Source organism: Eleutherodactylus coqui, chromosome 10, assembly GCF_035609145.1.
Source record: "Eleutherodactylus coqui strain aEleCoq1 chromosome 10, aEleCoq1.hap1, whole genome shotgun sequence".
Classification (NCBI taxonomy): domain Eukaryota; kingdom Metazoa; phylum Chordata; class Amphibia; order Anura; family Eleutherodactylidae; genus Eleutherodactylus; species Eleutherodactylus coqui.
The window spans coordinates 43,872,556-43,888,406 of NC_089846.1; the positions used below are offsets into that span (position 1 = coordinate 43,872,556).

The following is a 15,851-nucleotide window of genomic DNA, read 5'->3' on the forward strand; positions in this document are numbered from 1 at the left end:
ACAAACACAGGAAGAGCGAGTGTGCATAATGAAGGCTTACAACACTAGTAAAAGAAGAATACAATGTCTTCACCTCCTCCTAGGATGAGAGTCGGCAGCTGCCACTGTAAAATATACTTCAAGCATTTCCCAATGCCCTTAGGCGTCATGTTAAACGAACACATAGGGTCTCCTGCAATCGTATCGGCCCCCAACTGCAGGACAACTGCTTCTGGGTTAAATGTTGTAAATACCTCCTTCAGCACCCTGTAAGAGAGAGGACAGTTCATGCAAGAAAACCTGACATCTTAAAGAGACTATTATGATGAACAGTCATTTTAGGAAAATCTATATACATAGTATGTTAGGCTGAAAGGAGACAAATGTCCATCCAGTTCAGCCTGTTTCCACCCTCCCTTGTTGATCCAGAGAAAGGCAAAAAAAAGAGGCAGAAGCCAATTTGAGGAAAAAAATCCATCCTGACTCCATAATGTCAGTCAGAATAATCTCTGGATCAGCGTTTGAAAGTTCCTACCTGACTCCAAGACCCGGATCAACAACCCCGCTGGTTATTTAATGTCTATATCCTGTAATATCGTACAGCTCTAAAAAGATGTCTAGTCCCCTTTTTAAACTCCTCTATTGATTTTACCACCACCACATCCTCAGGCAGAGAGTTCCATAGTCTCACTGCTCTTACAGTAAAGAACCCCCTTCTATGTTGGTGATGAAACCTTTTTTCCTCTATACATAGAGGATGCCCTCTTCTTACCGTCACAGTCCTATCACAGCAAGTTATCTGCTATCCACAGGATAGAGGATAACTTACTGATTGGTAGGGATCCAAATGCTGAGACCTCCTACTGATCCCAAGATTTTAGCACGGGCGCTTCCCTAATAGTAGGCAGCAGAGGGCATGCATGCGAGTCTCTGCTCTGTTCACTTCAATGAGCGTGCCAGAGACTTGAGCTCCGCTATCTCCAGAACTTCCAGTGAAGTGGGTGGACCAGAGGCACGCATGCACGGCCTCTGCTGCCCGGCATCTATGGTGTTGTCAACAGTCAGACCCCAACCAGTCGGCACATTATCCCCTATTTTGTGGATGGCAAATAACTTGCTGTGATGGGAATATTAAGAGAATAACCCTTTAAGCGAACTTAAAAACCCAACATTCCTTGCCAAGTGAGATTTCTTACCCTTCACAGACTTGGTAATATTTGTCATCCGTAATTCCATCTTGTAAGGGAACATTTACACTGTAGTAGCGCCCCTTCCCGAGGCCAATGTCACTGACATCACCCGTCCCTATAAAAGGATAAACGGAGTTTCAGACTTGCATAACAATATTGTGTGAGGGCATTGTAAAAAAGCAAATAATGGACTAGTATGCACACTTTACTTTACAACCCTCTTCCTGGCCAGCCTTCGATTCAACAAGAACAGTACGTCCCTGACAATGGCCACAACATATTTAGGTGGAAAACCTACTGAGCCGCATCACGAGACAATATATGGCAAAACCATGCCAGGCACTCACTGCCATGCAGGCGGAAAGTCAATAATAGCATCCAGTGTTGAAGCCCAAACAAAGTGATTTTTTGTGAGAGAGGATTCAAAGCCGGCTCTGTTCCTGACATCTGAATCCCTGACTGCTTTCTTTGGAACTGCACAGAATTTCAGGATCTCTGGACTGAATGTCAAAAGAATTCAATCCTGCTTAGAAAGATAAACAGAAATGTGGACTTCTTCGCTGGATCTTGGATACTTTTATTGCATCTCATTCGTAGCGGAATACAATGCAGATCTTTGTCCTGGCTGGAGAAATCCCGCTCATATATTTCTATTTCTTATTGAGAAGACTAAATTCAGGTGCAAGAAATGAAACGACTGCATTAAATCAACCACACGGCCATGTACCTGCCAAAGAAAAGCTTGGTAGTGTTAGGTATGGCTTGTACTGAAAGCTCACCAACTCTAATGCAGTGTAAGAGTAGAGTTTGCCACAAGTCAGGGTGTGACATTTGTCCTGGTAACTAGAAAAGCCACGATAGCTCCGTTGAGGTCAACTATAAATGTCACCATAGTTCCGCTGGGGTCAACTATAAATGTCTTGATAGTTCCGTTGAGGTCAACTATAAATACCACGATAGCTTCATTGAGGTCAACTATAAATGCCCTGATTATTCCGTTGGGGTCAACTATAAATGCCACGATTTTACCGTTGAGGTAAATTATAAATGCCACGATAGTACCATTGGGGTCAACTATAAATACCACGATAGTTCAGTTGGGGTCAACTATAAATACCACGATAGTTCAGTTGGGGTCAACTATAAATACCACGATAGTTCAGTTGGGGTCAACTATAAATACCACGATAGTTCCGTTGGGGTCAACTATAAACCCACGATAGTTCCATTGGGGTCAACTATAAATACCACAATAGTTCCGTTGGGGCTTCTAAACTGCGTCTTGAAGTAACAAGAACTGTGCACTGGGAACCTCATGAAATGGGTTACCACGGTTTAGCATCTGCGTAGAAGCCCAAGATCACCATGTACAATGCCAAGCATTGGCTCGAGAGATGTAAAGTATGCTGCCACTGGACTCCGGAGTGATGAATCACGTTTCACCATCTGGAAGTCTGATGGATGAATGTGGATTTGGCTGAGACCTGGAGACTACTAACTCCTGAAATACATAGGGGGAGAGTTCTGAGGAATTAAGTGGCATATAAAAGTTTCAAAATTTAGCACAAGCCCTCACTGTGCAAAAATGATGCAACTATTTTTTTGAGCCACCCTACGCCACTCTTTTCCTTAAATGGGCATGGCTGCCCCATCCTGACACATGTATAATTTACTCCAGAAATTGATGTAAATAATACTAGAAATCTACTCCAGCTCGTAGCTGGCATAGATTTCTGTGGAGGCGTACGGAGAGGCCAGGATGTGCCTAATGTATGAAGAAGTGTGCGCCTATTATATTAATGAGCAATGTGTGGCAGCGGGGATCGTATCAAGACCAATGCTTCAAACACTAGTCTAATAATTTTCCCCATAGTGGCTACTGTGAAATTTGCTAGAGGAGAGAAAATTGTACGGGACAGAATTTCACATGTGTGGGTTCAACTCCTTGTATCCAGTAAAGGGTAATGGCAAACGCGATGGACAACTTTGACATGGTAAAAAAAAGGGTTACATACTGTGGAGTTAAAGGGGTTGTCCAGTTCTAAACTATTGGTGGCCTATCCTAAGGACAAGTCATCAATAGTATATCAGTGGAGCTGCAGCACTCAGGATCAGCTGTTCTCCGTGCCAGCAAGCTCATGTACGGAGCTAATTTCCACAGAAAGCAAACAGCTCCATTGTTACTGCAATGGCCAGGCTTGATATTGCAGGCCAGGTTCCCATTGCTAGGCATGGACTGCAAAACCAAGTTTGGCCACTGCAGTGGGAACATAGCTGTCGGCTTTCTGCAAAAATCAGCTCAGTGCACAAACATACCGGCTCGGTAAAGACCTCATTGGCAGGGGTCCTGGGTGACGAACCCCTGCTAATCTACTATTGATGACCTATGGTTAGGATAGGCCTCAACAGTTTACAACTGGACAACCCCTTTAATAAAGTTGCATTAAAGTTTCAGCATGCAATCTCCATTTCTTCATTAAATTCCAGGACCTCCAATATCTAGTTTGCAACCTACTCCTAGTGTTAGACTTTTCTCATGTCAGTGTGCTCCTCCCAGTAATACATGTCGGATATGAGATTTGTGTGTCCAGGATGCTGCTGCCTTCACTAGCTCCCATGTACCAGCACAGCTTAATTACTAAACTAGTCTATCCGTGGTGCTCTCCTTTCACCCTAAACTCATACAGAGCCTGTGTGATCCTTGCCCCCTGCAGACTAAAAACTGGGAAGTTTTCTCTGTCTCCACAATCTGATGTAGAGTGTACATCCCTATAGAGGGACAGAGCAGAGAGGGCATTTACAGCCCAGCGCTGTCAGATCTGTCACAAGGACATAATAATAATCTTTATTTGTATAGCACCAACTTATTCCGCAGCTATATGTAGAAGTTAGTGTCGAGTAAAATGGCAGGGAATTCTTAAATTTAGAAAGTTTCTTAATTTTACATTTAGGAAGCAAAAGAACAAAGAAAAAGAGATTTTTTTTTTTTAAATTCGTTTTATTTTAAGAAAACTGAAGCATTGTAGAATACAGAATACAAAGAATTTGTTAGTTGTATCATCGTTCATGCATATATTTCCATTGTATTTAAATCCATATAACTTATTGCTGTATTTCTAGAATAACTTGACAACAATAAACTTTATAACTTTTTCAAAACGGTTCTGCTCTGGTTTGTTTCGGTCTTAATAGAGGAACTGTGGTGCAGGTCTGCTGACACTTATCTGAGGGGGGGGGGGTGTAAGTCGGGATTCGGGGCTATTCCATTTGTAGGGTAGAGTGGGAGTCAATCCATATCCCCCATACTTTCCCGAATTTGGCGGGGCATCCTCTGTTTTGGTAGATGATTTTCTCGTAGGAGATTATGGTGTTTACCATTTGGGTCCAGTGTAGGATGGAGGGAGCCTCCACCGCCATCCACTTCATAGCTATTGTCTTCCGGGCCATGAACAGGACCTTTTCAAGAAAGGTGCGGGTATGGTGTGGCCATATTTCCTCCTCTAATAGGCTAAACAGCGCCACCTTGGGGTCTAATTCAATAGTCAGTGGGGGAGGCAATAGTGTGTTTATGAGGTTGGTAATTTCCGACCAGTATTCATTAATTGGGGGACATTCCCATATCAAGTGCCAGAAGTTCGCCTCTGGTTGACGGCACCTGTGGCAAGCATTTGAGGATGTGGCGCCCATTCTGTATAAGCGGCTAGGGGTGAGATAAGCTTGGTGTGTTATGTATAGTTGGATTAATTTATTATTTACAGCAGGGGAAACTACCAGGTGGGATTCGGAGATGTCCTGCCATTCCTCGGGTGTGAGAGATGGAATAACTTGCTTCCATTTATCATATGCTACAGGTGGGTTAGGGGCTATTTTGGCCGAGAGGAGATGTGTGTATAGGGCCGAGATTAGCCCCCTAGGTCCCTGAGACTTGAGGATGCCGATTGTAGGGAATTTAGATATATGTGTTGAAGCGGGTGGGAATTGGGTATTTAGGGCGTGTCTCAGCTGGAAGAATCTGAATAGTTGGAGATGTGGGGACTGCAGCTTATCGCGTAGTTCTGTGAATGTAGGGAGTATTTCATCTGTGTATATGTCGTTTAGTGTGTGTACCCCTTGGGCCATCCAATATTGTGGATCTGGGATTGATTGTAGGGCGGCGAAACCAGGGTTATTCCAGAGACAGAGCTCGGGTATTATGTCTTGGTATCGTTGTAGCGCTTTCACCTCCCTCCACACCCCAAGAGCCAGTCTGTGAAGTGGGACCACGTCAGAGGGGTTAGTATATTGTGGGAATTCTAGGTAATTTAAAAGATTATTGCCTTTTACTTGTTTCGCCAGTTGTTTGTCTGCTATGGGCAGCTCCCGGTTCAAGACCCAGGTCCGTATGTTCCTCAGCTGTCCTGCCAGGTAGTAGAGTCGGAGGTCCGGGAGGGCCATTCCGGCTTGCTCTTTGGGTCTTTGTAATGTCGACAAGCTTAGTTTGGAACGAGTGGAGTTCCATACAAAGGAGATGATCAGGGAGTTTAGTGTCCGAAAGAGGCGTTTGGGGACTGTTACTGGCATGTGCTGTAGTATATATAAACATTTAGGCTGAATGGCCATTTTAATAAGATTTATGCGCCCCGCCACAGAGAGTGGTAGTTTGGTCCATCCCTTTAGTTTGTGTCTCATATCGTCCAGCAACGGGTCTATATTTTCTGCTATAGCGTTGTTGTGGTCGTACGGCATTAGTATTCCCAGGTATTTGAATGTCTGGACTGGTCTTAGCCCGTATTTAGTTACGTAGGGGTCGTTTCCGGGGTTGGAGTTTGTGTATAGGATTGTCGATTTAGACCAGTTGACATATAGACCTGAAAAACTGGAAAACCTGTCTATGTGGGTCATGGCCTGGGAGAATGAGTTCGTTGGGTCTGATAGGAAAAGAATTGTATCGTCCGCGTATAGTCCCACCTTACTCTCAATGTCCATCCATCTAATACCTTTTACATTAGGGGTATCTCTCAGACGTATCGCCAACGCCTCAATAGCTATGGCAAATAGGGCCGGGGACAAAGGGCATCCCTGCCGGGTGCCTCTTGCCAGTTGGAATTCGGGTGATGGGATGCCATTTACCACTACGTTCGCGCTCGGGGATTTATATATGATTTTGATCCATTGTTGAAATTTCGGTCCAAATCCAAAGCGGGCCAGACAGGCCTCAAGAAAAGCCCACTCCAGTGAGTCAAAGGCCTTTGCCATGTCCAGTGAGACTAAAGCCCAGGGCATATTATATTGCTTTCCCAGTTGCATAGCTGTCTGAACTCTACGGATATTTATTGTCGTAGATTTCCCAGGCATGAAACCCGTCTGGTCCGGATGGACAATGGATAGGATCACTTGATTTAATCTAGTTGCTAGGATTTTGGTTAGGATTTTGTAATCGGCATTTACCAGTGAGATTGGGCGGTAGGAGCTACAGTCTGTCGGGTCTTTTCCAGGTTTCTGTATCACTACTATGGAGGCTTTGTAGAATGAGGATGGGAGGGTGTTGTCTATTTGGGCTTGATTTAATGTCTCTAATAGTAGCGGGGTTAATTGTTCACTGTATTTCCGGTACGTCTCTATTGGGAGACCATCTGGACCGGGTGATTTATTAGGGGCCATATCCTTAATTACCTGCTGGATCTCCTCCAGCGTGATAGGGGCTTCCAGAAGTTCGACCTGATCTGCGGATAAAGTTGGGAAGTTTAAATCCTCCAAGTAGCTCAGGTTATCCGCCACTGTGCTCTGAGAGGAAGAGTTATATAGATTACTATAGAAATCTTTGAAACAGTTTGTAATGGATGGGCCGTCAGTCAGCTCTACCCCGCTTTGGCTTCTGATCCTAAGGACCGTATTTGTTTTGTTTCCCCGCCTAATGAGGGTGGCCAGTAGGTGACTGGATTGATTTCCCAGTTCAAAATAATATTGCTTTGTAAAGAATAATTTGCGTTTTGCTTTAGCATATATTTGATGTTTATGAAGTCGAAGTAGGCTGAGCCAGGCTGTTTTATTGGCATCTATGGGGTTGGATGTGTACATCTTTTCAGCCTCTATTGTCTGGGTTTCAAGCTCTCTGTCAGCCTGAGCTGTCGATTTTTTAATGTGTGAGATGGTGGACTTAAGGAATCCCCTTACATAAGCCTTCAGGGTATCCCATTTCAGGGCGGGGTGGGTATTCTCGCTGTGAGCCTCTAGGAACAGGGATATGTGAAAAGGCATTTGGTCGTCTGGTCCGATTAACTTCAACCAAAAGGGATGGAGCCTCCAAGTGGGTACTATAATTTGTTGAGGGAATTTCAGCGTTAGCAGTATGGGGCTGTGATCGGATATGCCACGTGGGCAGTGCGTGATGTTAGAGAGGTATAATGCCAGATCCGCTGAGCTAAATATGTAGTCAATCCTTGCCAGCGCGCTATGTCCTGGGGAATGACAGGTGAACTCTCGCACGTCAGGGTGTTTAAATCGCCAGAGATCGATCCAGCCGACACTTTCGATTAATTGTTTAAGGGAAGAGTTTTGGGTGGAGGTCGTATTAGGAGATATGTGGAATCTGTCTACAGCTGAGTCCATTACCATGTTAAAGTCACCTAGGCAAATCACCCCCGCCGAGGGGTATTGATGTGCGTATGTTATAGCGGATTGTAGAAGGTGGAGGTTATTATGTGGTGGGTTATAGATGGATAGGATAATATAGGGTTTGGAGTCGATTTCGCCAAATATGAATATGAACCTGCCTTCTGGGTCCCTGCGAGTATTGATAGGGTTCCAACGCAATGACCTATGGATGAGCACAGAGACTCCTCTAGAGAAGGAGGTGTGAAAGGAGTGGGCAGCCCATTGCACCCACGGTTTTGCAAGGGCGTCGGCCTTTTCTTTAGTTAGGTGGGTTTCTTGCAAACTTATTATGTGTGGGTTAGTTTGCCGAATATAGGTAAAAACCGCTCTTCGCTTGAGGGCGGTGCCGAGACCCCGGACGTTCCAACTAAGGCATTTTAAAGCCATTTCTGATTATGTGAGCATGTACTTGAAGTGTTGCCTCTGTGTCCCTGGGGTAGGGAGAGAAGGGGGAGATCGGTAGGTGTAGGGAGGGGAGTTGTGTCAGTGCAGACCTGCTAAGAATATTGTTAAAGAGCAGATTACAACAGTTTAAACCTTTAACCTTTGACATTTTGCTTAATTTCGGCATAAATGTCAAAAACATCAAACAGAAATAAACAGTTTAGCTACAATCTATTCAGAAGTAGCAGATGTTTCTCTAATATGGGGGGGGGGGAATATCCCGGTGGCCTACAGAGGATCGTGGGTATTTGCCAGATCTATTGGCGATTCTAAGGTGTTGTTGCCCCACGCTTCACCGTCTATAGGTCAAAGGGGTATCAGTCGCACAAACCATGACTGGATATAAAGTCCTGCCGTAGATGTTGCGGGATCAATCGTCCTTCGGTGCTTGCGGGTGCATATCCAGCCACTCCGAGGCCTCGGTGGGGGATTGAAGAAAAATCACTTTTCCTTGGGCCACAATGCGCAAGCATGCTGGGTATGCCATTGAATACGGGATGTTTCTTTCTTTGAACTTTCTTTTGGCTTCTATGAATGTGGCCCTTTGCTTTTGTAGCTCGGCGGAAAAGTCTGGAAATATGGAGATTGTTGCATTGTTGTGCTTTAATGGGCCCTTTAATCTAGCCTGACGGAGCGCCGCATCACGGTCTCTGCAGTTGAGAATCCTCACTAGGAAGGGGCGCGGGGGGGCTCCCGGCTGCGGTGGTTTTGTTGGGACCCGGTGAGCTCTTTCCACTGCAAAATGCGTAGAGAAGGTTTCGTCGCTTAGTAGGGACTTCAGCCAGGTTTCGGCAAATGTTTCTGGGTGGGAGCCTTCTGACTTCTCGGGCAGACCAATTATCCGTAGGTTATTACGGCGCGACCTGTTTTCTAGGTCGTCCGTCTTGGACTGGCAATATTCTGCTACCCGTGTGGCTTTTTTAACTGCTACAGAGAGTGGGCGTAAGGAGTCCTCTGCGTTGGAGATGCGATCTTCCATTTCTCGCATTCTACCTCTCATGTTCTGCAAGTCCTGTCTCAGTAACGAGACATCGGACTTTATCTCTTCTATTTTATTGGTGAGAGAAGACTTGCAGGTATTGATTGCTTCAAGGAGCTGTCGCATGGTCGGTTCCGGAGACTGCCCGCTCTCGTCTTCAGGCTCCCTCATCTGGGTAGGTCGTATTGGCCGCGGCGTATGGTCTGGGGTCTTAGAGTGGGCAAACTCTTTTAGCTTCTCCGCTGCTGAGCCACCCCTGGCCCGCGTGCTCATGGTGGAGGGCGTAAATTGGTGTGGTGGTTTATGGGAGTGGATGCTTTTCTTCTTTTTCGTTTTAAGGTTTTAAGTTTCGGTGGTTTAATACGCCTCTTACAGAATTTGGATGTTGTCGGTTAGAGTCACTATGGTTGTACAGTTGCGGTGGTTATTAAAGGATAAGGGACTTTTTCCGCTTGGCGTACTGCGATATATGAAGTATCAAGGGTTATTGATGTGATGAGGGCCGGAGGGCAACTCCAATAGCTCGGCGTGACTTTGCAACGCTTAGATGTTGATGGTTATACAGTTCTTGTAGTTTTGCGCTTATACTGGCTGTTAACAAGTGAAGATTTCTGTCTTTTCCCGTTCAGTGTAGTATAATATAGAGGGTATCAATGACGTTACTTGTGGCAGGCAACCAATGGTAGAGCCAACCGTTTGATGCGACTTTGTGGGATTTAGATTTGGTTAGTTATTCAGTCCTTGTAATTATGTGGTTGCAGTGATTGTTAGAGGGCGGAGGTCCCGCGGTCCGGGTCGCAATTATATAGAGTTTGGTTGAGTTTATGTTCGATTGCAATAAAGAGATAGGAGTTGGTGCCGGTTCTATGTCACAACACTATTCGCCGCGGGGAGTGGGTCGAGTAGATGGGGCTGTGGGTCCAAGCGGTCCGCTCCTCACGCACTCCCCCAGATATTGTTATGTGGTAGTATAGGCAGCTACAAATGTTTTTTTCTCCTCAGGGGGGTAGTAGGGGCCTATTGTTGTGGGCAATTTGCCCGGTGTATAGTCCCGGAGGGGTCAATGTCCCTTGATGAGTGCGTTGTCCCTCTGCTGTTTACTTACAGTTTAGCTGCCGGCTCCGCAGGGCCGGGTCCGGGGGAGGAGAGCACCGCGGCACGGAACTCCCGGGGTCGCCGGGTGTCGCGAAATGGGTCGCGGATAACTGACTGGTAATGTGGTCGGGTCGGCAGCTGTCTGTCTGGTAGCTGTTGATAGAAGTCAACCAGCCAAGGAGGTTCCCAGCTCGCCGGTCCGCAGGTGAGGCAGCTGTCAGGACTGGAGTTGGGGCTCTTTGTGGTGCCCTGTGTCACCGGAGGGCCGTGGTGAGGTATAGCAGGACGGTCTGTGCGGCCGCGGTGTCCGTGCAGCCTCTGCACGGGAGAGAGAGGGTCGGAGGCTGTGAGCCAGGCAGCCCCCTCCGTTCGGGAGGGGCCAGCTCCCCGCCAACTGCAGAGGATCTTCAGCCGCTCCGGGCCGGACGTCGGATCAAGCCGCAGCTCCGATCGGGGCCCCCGCAGCAGGTACTCCTTTCAGGATCGTGGATTGAGTCCTCCCGGATGGGTCTCGTGCGGTCCGCGCGTCAGCGCGGGCGGGCGGCAGCGGAGGTCTCGGGACGGCGGGGCGGCCGGAGCGGCTTGCGAGTCACGGCTCGTCCCCCAGCCCCAGCGCAGCTGATTCCTCCCTCGCCGGGAGGGCAGGTCGTCCCGTTTCAAAGGCCGGGGTCCCGCCGGCGGGGGTCTTCCTCCACCCGGGTCGCGTCCGGCCGGCGGTAGTCAGGGAGAAGAGTCGGCTCGGGCGATGACCGGGTCCTGGGGGAGGCTCGTCGGGCAGCTCTCAGTGGGCAAGGGCGGCTCTTAGGTCTCCACTTGGCCCCTCAGGCAGGGGAGCCGGGGAGATCCACGTCGGGCCGAGCGCGGGAAAATAGCGGGGCACTGGCGCCGCTCCCCCTCGGTCCGCGGCTCCGTTATGGGTTCAGGGGGCTCTTAATTGCTTCCGGGCGCGGTCCCAGCGTCCCCTCAGGAGTTATGAGTTCCTAGGCGATGTCTGGGATCTCAGGATTTGGATCTGGCCAGGATTTTTGCAGGATTTTAGATTTTCTCCTCGGGAGCCCTCCTCACGTGCGACTGCTCATGTCGGTCGCTGGCCACGCCCCCAAAGAAAAAGATATTTGTAACCCTTTCCTGCTGTACTTAGTTTTTGTTTTTCTTATCCCCACTTTCAAAATAATCAGAACTTTTTTATTTCCCCGTTGACATGGCCAAACAAGGGCTTGTTTTTCACTGGAGAGGGGTGTTTTTAAGGTATCATAGTCAAATCTTTTTGTTTTTCAAAAAGCGCTTTCTGTCACCATCTTCTGACCCTCACAATTCTTCTTCATTTTTTTTTTTTCCATCGATGGTGCCCTTTAAGGGCTTATTATTTCTGGGACAAGCTGTAGTTTCTATTAGTACCATATTGGGATATATATGACGTTTTGGCTACTGTATGTGGCCGCGCAAGCGTTTAAAGGGGTTCTGTCACTAAAAAAGAAAAATTCTATACTTATCTATTCCTCCTTTGTCAGTCTACTTACCAGATCTTCACTTCCCCATCTTCTCCTGTCTCCTGCAGTCCAGGGGGGTCACTTCACCTTCAGCTGCCTGATCTTTCTGTGAGGTTACGTACATTGGTTGGCAGTCTTCTGCCTACCAACCAATGTACGTTATGTCACGTCACAGCTCACAGGCCAGCAGGGGGACTGCCTATCTTCTTTAGAGATTGCTCATGCGAGCTGTCTCTGAAATAGATTACAATTCCTTCCTAGGCAGTGAAGCTAGAGCACAGGGACCTGACCTTCACTGACCCAGCTGGAAGGAATTTGAGGAATGCAGCATTCATAACAAGCTGGGCCCAGCGTGCGTGACCCAAGACACTGCAAAAGCTCAGCTAGGAGAAGATGTGCTAAGGAAACTGACAGGGAAGGAATAGGCAAGTATAGATTTTTTTTTAAATGACAAAACTCCTTTAAGCCTGTAATACATGAAAGAATAAGTGCAACTGAATAGAGTCAGATAAATGTGACATATCTAACCAACGAATGCAGGGCAAGCACTATACTAAAGCAGGGTAGCTGGATAAACTATTTGGGAATAGATTAGATTAATTGTTTGGGCATGCGCTATGAGAGTTGTTAAAACTAGACCCCATAACTGAAATGAATCAGAAAACAGCCCATAAAGTCCGTTCTGTGTTATGACTGGTCAGGAGTCATGTGACCTGGTATAGTAGACAGCGCATTGGTTGTCCGATCAAATGAGAAGAGGAGACACAGCTTGAAGAACAAATGTGATAGGCTGCAAAGGTAGGGGAGTTTTCTATCCTCTCTCTTAATGGCACGTCCTGGAGGGTTGCTGGTGGTGTGTACTGCAGGCATACCATCACTGCTAAAATTGTACATATATATCCTACTATAGTACAACAGTTTATTAACTTGCCATTCCAGCTCAATACAAATAATAGGTTGGGAAGGTCGCTATATTTTAATCCTTTCCTTTTGGTTCAGCTTTAAGGAATAGTTCAATAAAAGTGAAGTTTTAAGATAGTTTGGTGGATAATTGGTAATTGCTTGCCCTCAGGCAATTGGTAAACACAATTATAAAACACATTACCATCCAACTAGGGTCCCTTTGGTATTTTTCTCTTTGATCTGAATGCAAGCCTGAAATACTGCAGTTTTCATATTGTCCACTAGAGCATGGTTCCCCAACTCCAGTCCTCAGGGACCGCCAACAGGTCATGTTTTCAGGATTTCCTCAGTATTGCACAGGTGATGCAATTATTGTAGTTGCCTCAGACATTGCCACAGGTGTTCTCTCTATAGGATATCCTGAAAACGTGACCTGTTGGTGGTCCCTGAGGACTGGAGTTGGGGATCCCTGCACTAGAGCACATACAGTAGACTGGCATTTCTGATTTTCTTTAGCTCACTTTCTAAATTTGCTGTGTCGTCTCATTGCATTATCATTAGAAGGTGGGAGATTTTTAATGACATCTCTGTTGTACTGCTGAAGGCCTAAATAAGTGTATGGACAGTTTTTGTTTTTTAAACAATAAAGTTTACAAAGAGGAGAGCGCTGATAAAAAGGGTCAGTCCAAATTACATGCATTTAAGTGAAAAAAATTGCCCCCCAGGTACAATGGCTGTGATTGGCTCATTGAGCGCTGCAATGATTGGTTCTCGTGCGCCGTGGCTCAACCAATTACTGCAGCGCTTGATGAACCAATTACAGCCATTCAATGCGATGGCTGTGATTGGTTCATTAAGCGCTGCAGTGATTGGCTGAGCTACAGCGCTCGAGGACCAGACAGAGCCAGCGCTTCCTGGAGGCTGAGTTTTTGAGCCTCTGGCCAGGAAGCGGTGGCTGAAATCTACAAGCAAGTGTGCCGAACCTGCGGAGAAGAAGTGTGCCGAAGCGGACAGCGACTGTAAGGTGATGTATTGTTTTTTTTTTGTTTTTAAAGGCAGCCGGGGCTTATTTTCAGGGTAAGGCTTATATTTTAAGCCCCTTCTGAAAATCTTGGCAAAAGAGTGCTATAAAATCACGATATTGCGGAGAGAAAACGCAGCGATATCGCACAGAACACAGTTGCAATTTTCTTATGGCGATATTGCTGTTGCCCGTGTGAAAAAGGCCTAAAGCACATGTATCTGGCAACACCATCTATAGTGATTATATCAATTAATATAAGCAGCTAAACTAATAAAGATAGACAAATTATTTTTCTTCTACAAACTTACAATTAATGAACATAAGTTAAAAGTCAAATACATGATGATCTGATACTCTGGCTATAACCACACACAGTTACGAGAAAAATTAAGTGAAGCCTTTGGAAATACCTGGATTTCTGCATTGCTTATTAATAAAATATGGTCTGATTGCTGAAGTCACAATTATAGACAAATACAATGAAACTAAGCTAATCACACACAAACATTTGTACCTTTTGATGCCTTGTTACGTAAACAGAGTAAACACCCGCAATACAGGGAGAAAGAGTAAAGGTCCATTGAGACACAACGATTATTGCTCAAAATATGTCTTTTGAGCGATAATCATTGTGTCCATTTACAGCGCAAGGTGATCGCTCAAACGTTGCGATCTGAGCGGGGATGCAGAAGACGAGCGGGGCCGCTTGTCTTCTGCATCCAGCTGTTTCCCGCTCGGAGCGCCCGGCTGTTATACAGCTGAGCGGGGCCGCTTGTCTTCTGCATCCAGCTGTTTCCCGCTCGGAGCGCCCGGCTGTTATACAGCTGAGCGGGGCCGCTTGTCTTCTGCATCCAGCTGTTTCCCGCTCGGAGCGCCCGGCTGTTATACAGCCGAGCGCTCCGAGCATGGTATAAAGAACGCAGCTGGACAGCTGTGTTCTTCATACCCCACATGTGTTCAGGGAGCAGGATACAACTGAAACGATAACATCAGCTGTATCCCGCTGTGAATCCCTGATAAGGCTCATCGTTATCTTTCAGAATGCTGAAAGACGAAAGGTTTAACGAAAAAGGGCACGATGTCAGTGCAGTTAGAAACAACGATTGTTGCTCAAAAGACGGCTTTTGAGCGATAATCGTTGTGTCTAAATGGGCCTTAAGGCCGCTTTCACACGGCCGAGAAAATCGCGCGCGATTTGTGCGTTGCAAGACGCAGGAATATGAACCCGTTCTTTTGAATGGGGTCAAACATATGAGCGATTTTTACCTGGGGGGAAGGGAATTAAAAAAAAAATTGCAGCATGCCCCATCTTTGGGCGTTCCCTCGGAATGCCTTGCATCGCCCATTGTTTTCAATGTGGCCAGCAACGCATCACACAGTGTATGAGGTGCATGTGAGTGCAATGCAAGGTTTCCTACTGAAAACAAAGGGAAACAGCCTGCGATCCTCTTTGGTCTTTTAGCCACGGTGGAGGGTCGCAACTTCACTTAACACAAAACCGCATTGCATTTGAGCGGAATTCGTACGTTTGCAGTCAGTGCCTGCTTTTACATTGAACGCTAATTGTTCAGATTCTTGCTGATCATATCAGCCCGTGTTAAAGGGCCCTAAGTGAAACTCTGTGTTAAAGGGCCATTCCGGTAAGATAACGATATCACCTAGCCACAGAAGCTCAAGCACTTGGCTATCACTTGCGCTCCTGAAGAAATGAATGGGGCTGTGGTCAAGCATGTGCGCTACCGCTCCATTCATTTGCCATTCTTTCAGAGGGACACAGAACCCGTTTTGGTGATTGTGAGGGTCCTATCAGTCAGATAGCTAGTAGTCCTCTATCTTGTGGATAGGGAGATAGCTTTATCTTCATAGAACACCCCAATAATGACTTTCCTAAGAACTAATCAGCAAAGGGCGTTTCAAATAAGAAGATTGAGCGTGTGGGTTTCACAAGTGCTTTGCTTCTTAAACAAAGGCACACAAAGCCTGATTATTGTTCTCCAGAAAATTTGGTTAGTGTGTATCATGCTTCAATGCAAATAACTTTCAGAAGATATGTTAGACACATGAGGTTGAAAAAGGTTTTAAAACGTTGGATGTTAGGGGTGTTATTACCAGCA

At 46.3% G+C, this 15,851-nt stretch overlaps 1 protein-coding gene across 2 annotated transcripts in view; it reads right to left on the reverse strand.

Moving 5' to 3' along the window:
* HDAC8 (histone deacetylase 8) overlaps positions 1–15,851 on the reverse strand; it is a 42,053-nt gene that overhangs the window by 10,065 nt on the left and 16,137 nt on the right. For both annotated transcript variants that reach the window (XR_010786953.1, XM_066580936.1), the window contains exons 7-8: positions 1,176–1,284; positions 74–246 (exon numbers count right to left, since the gene is read on the reverse strand). Coding sequence is in view for 1 of the 2 variants with exons in the window: in XM_066580936.1 (XP_066437033.1) it covers positions 74–246; positions 1,176–1,284 (282 nt within the window). In the remaining variant the exon portion in view is untranslated. The remainder of the gene's footprint in view (positions 1–73; positions 247–1,175; positions 1,285–15,851) is intronic.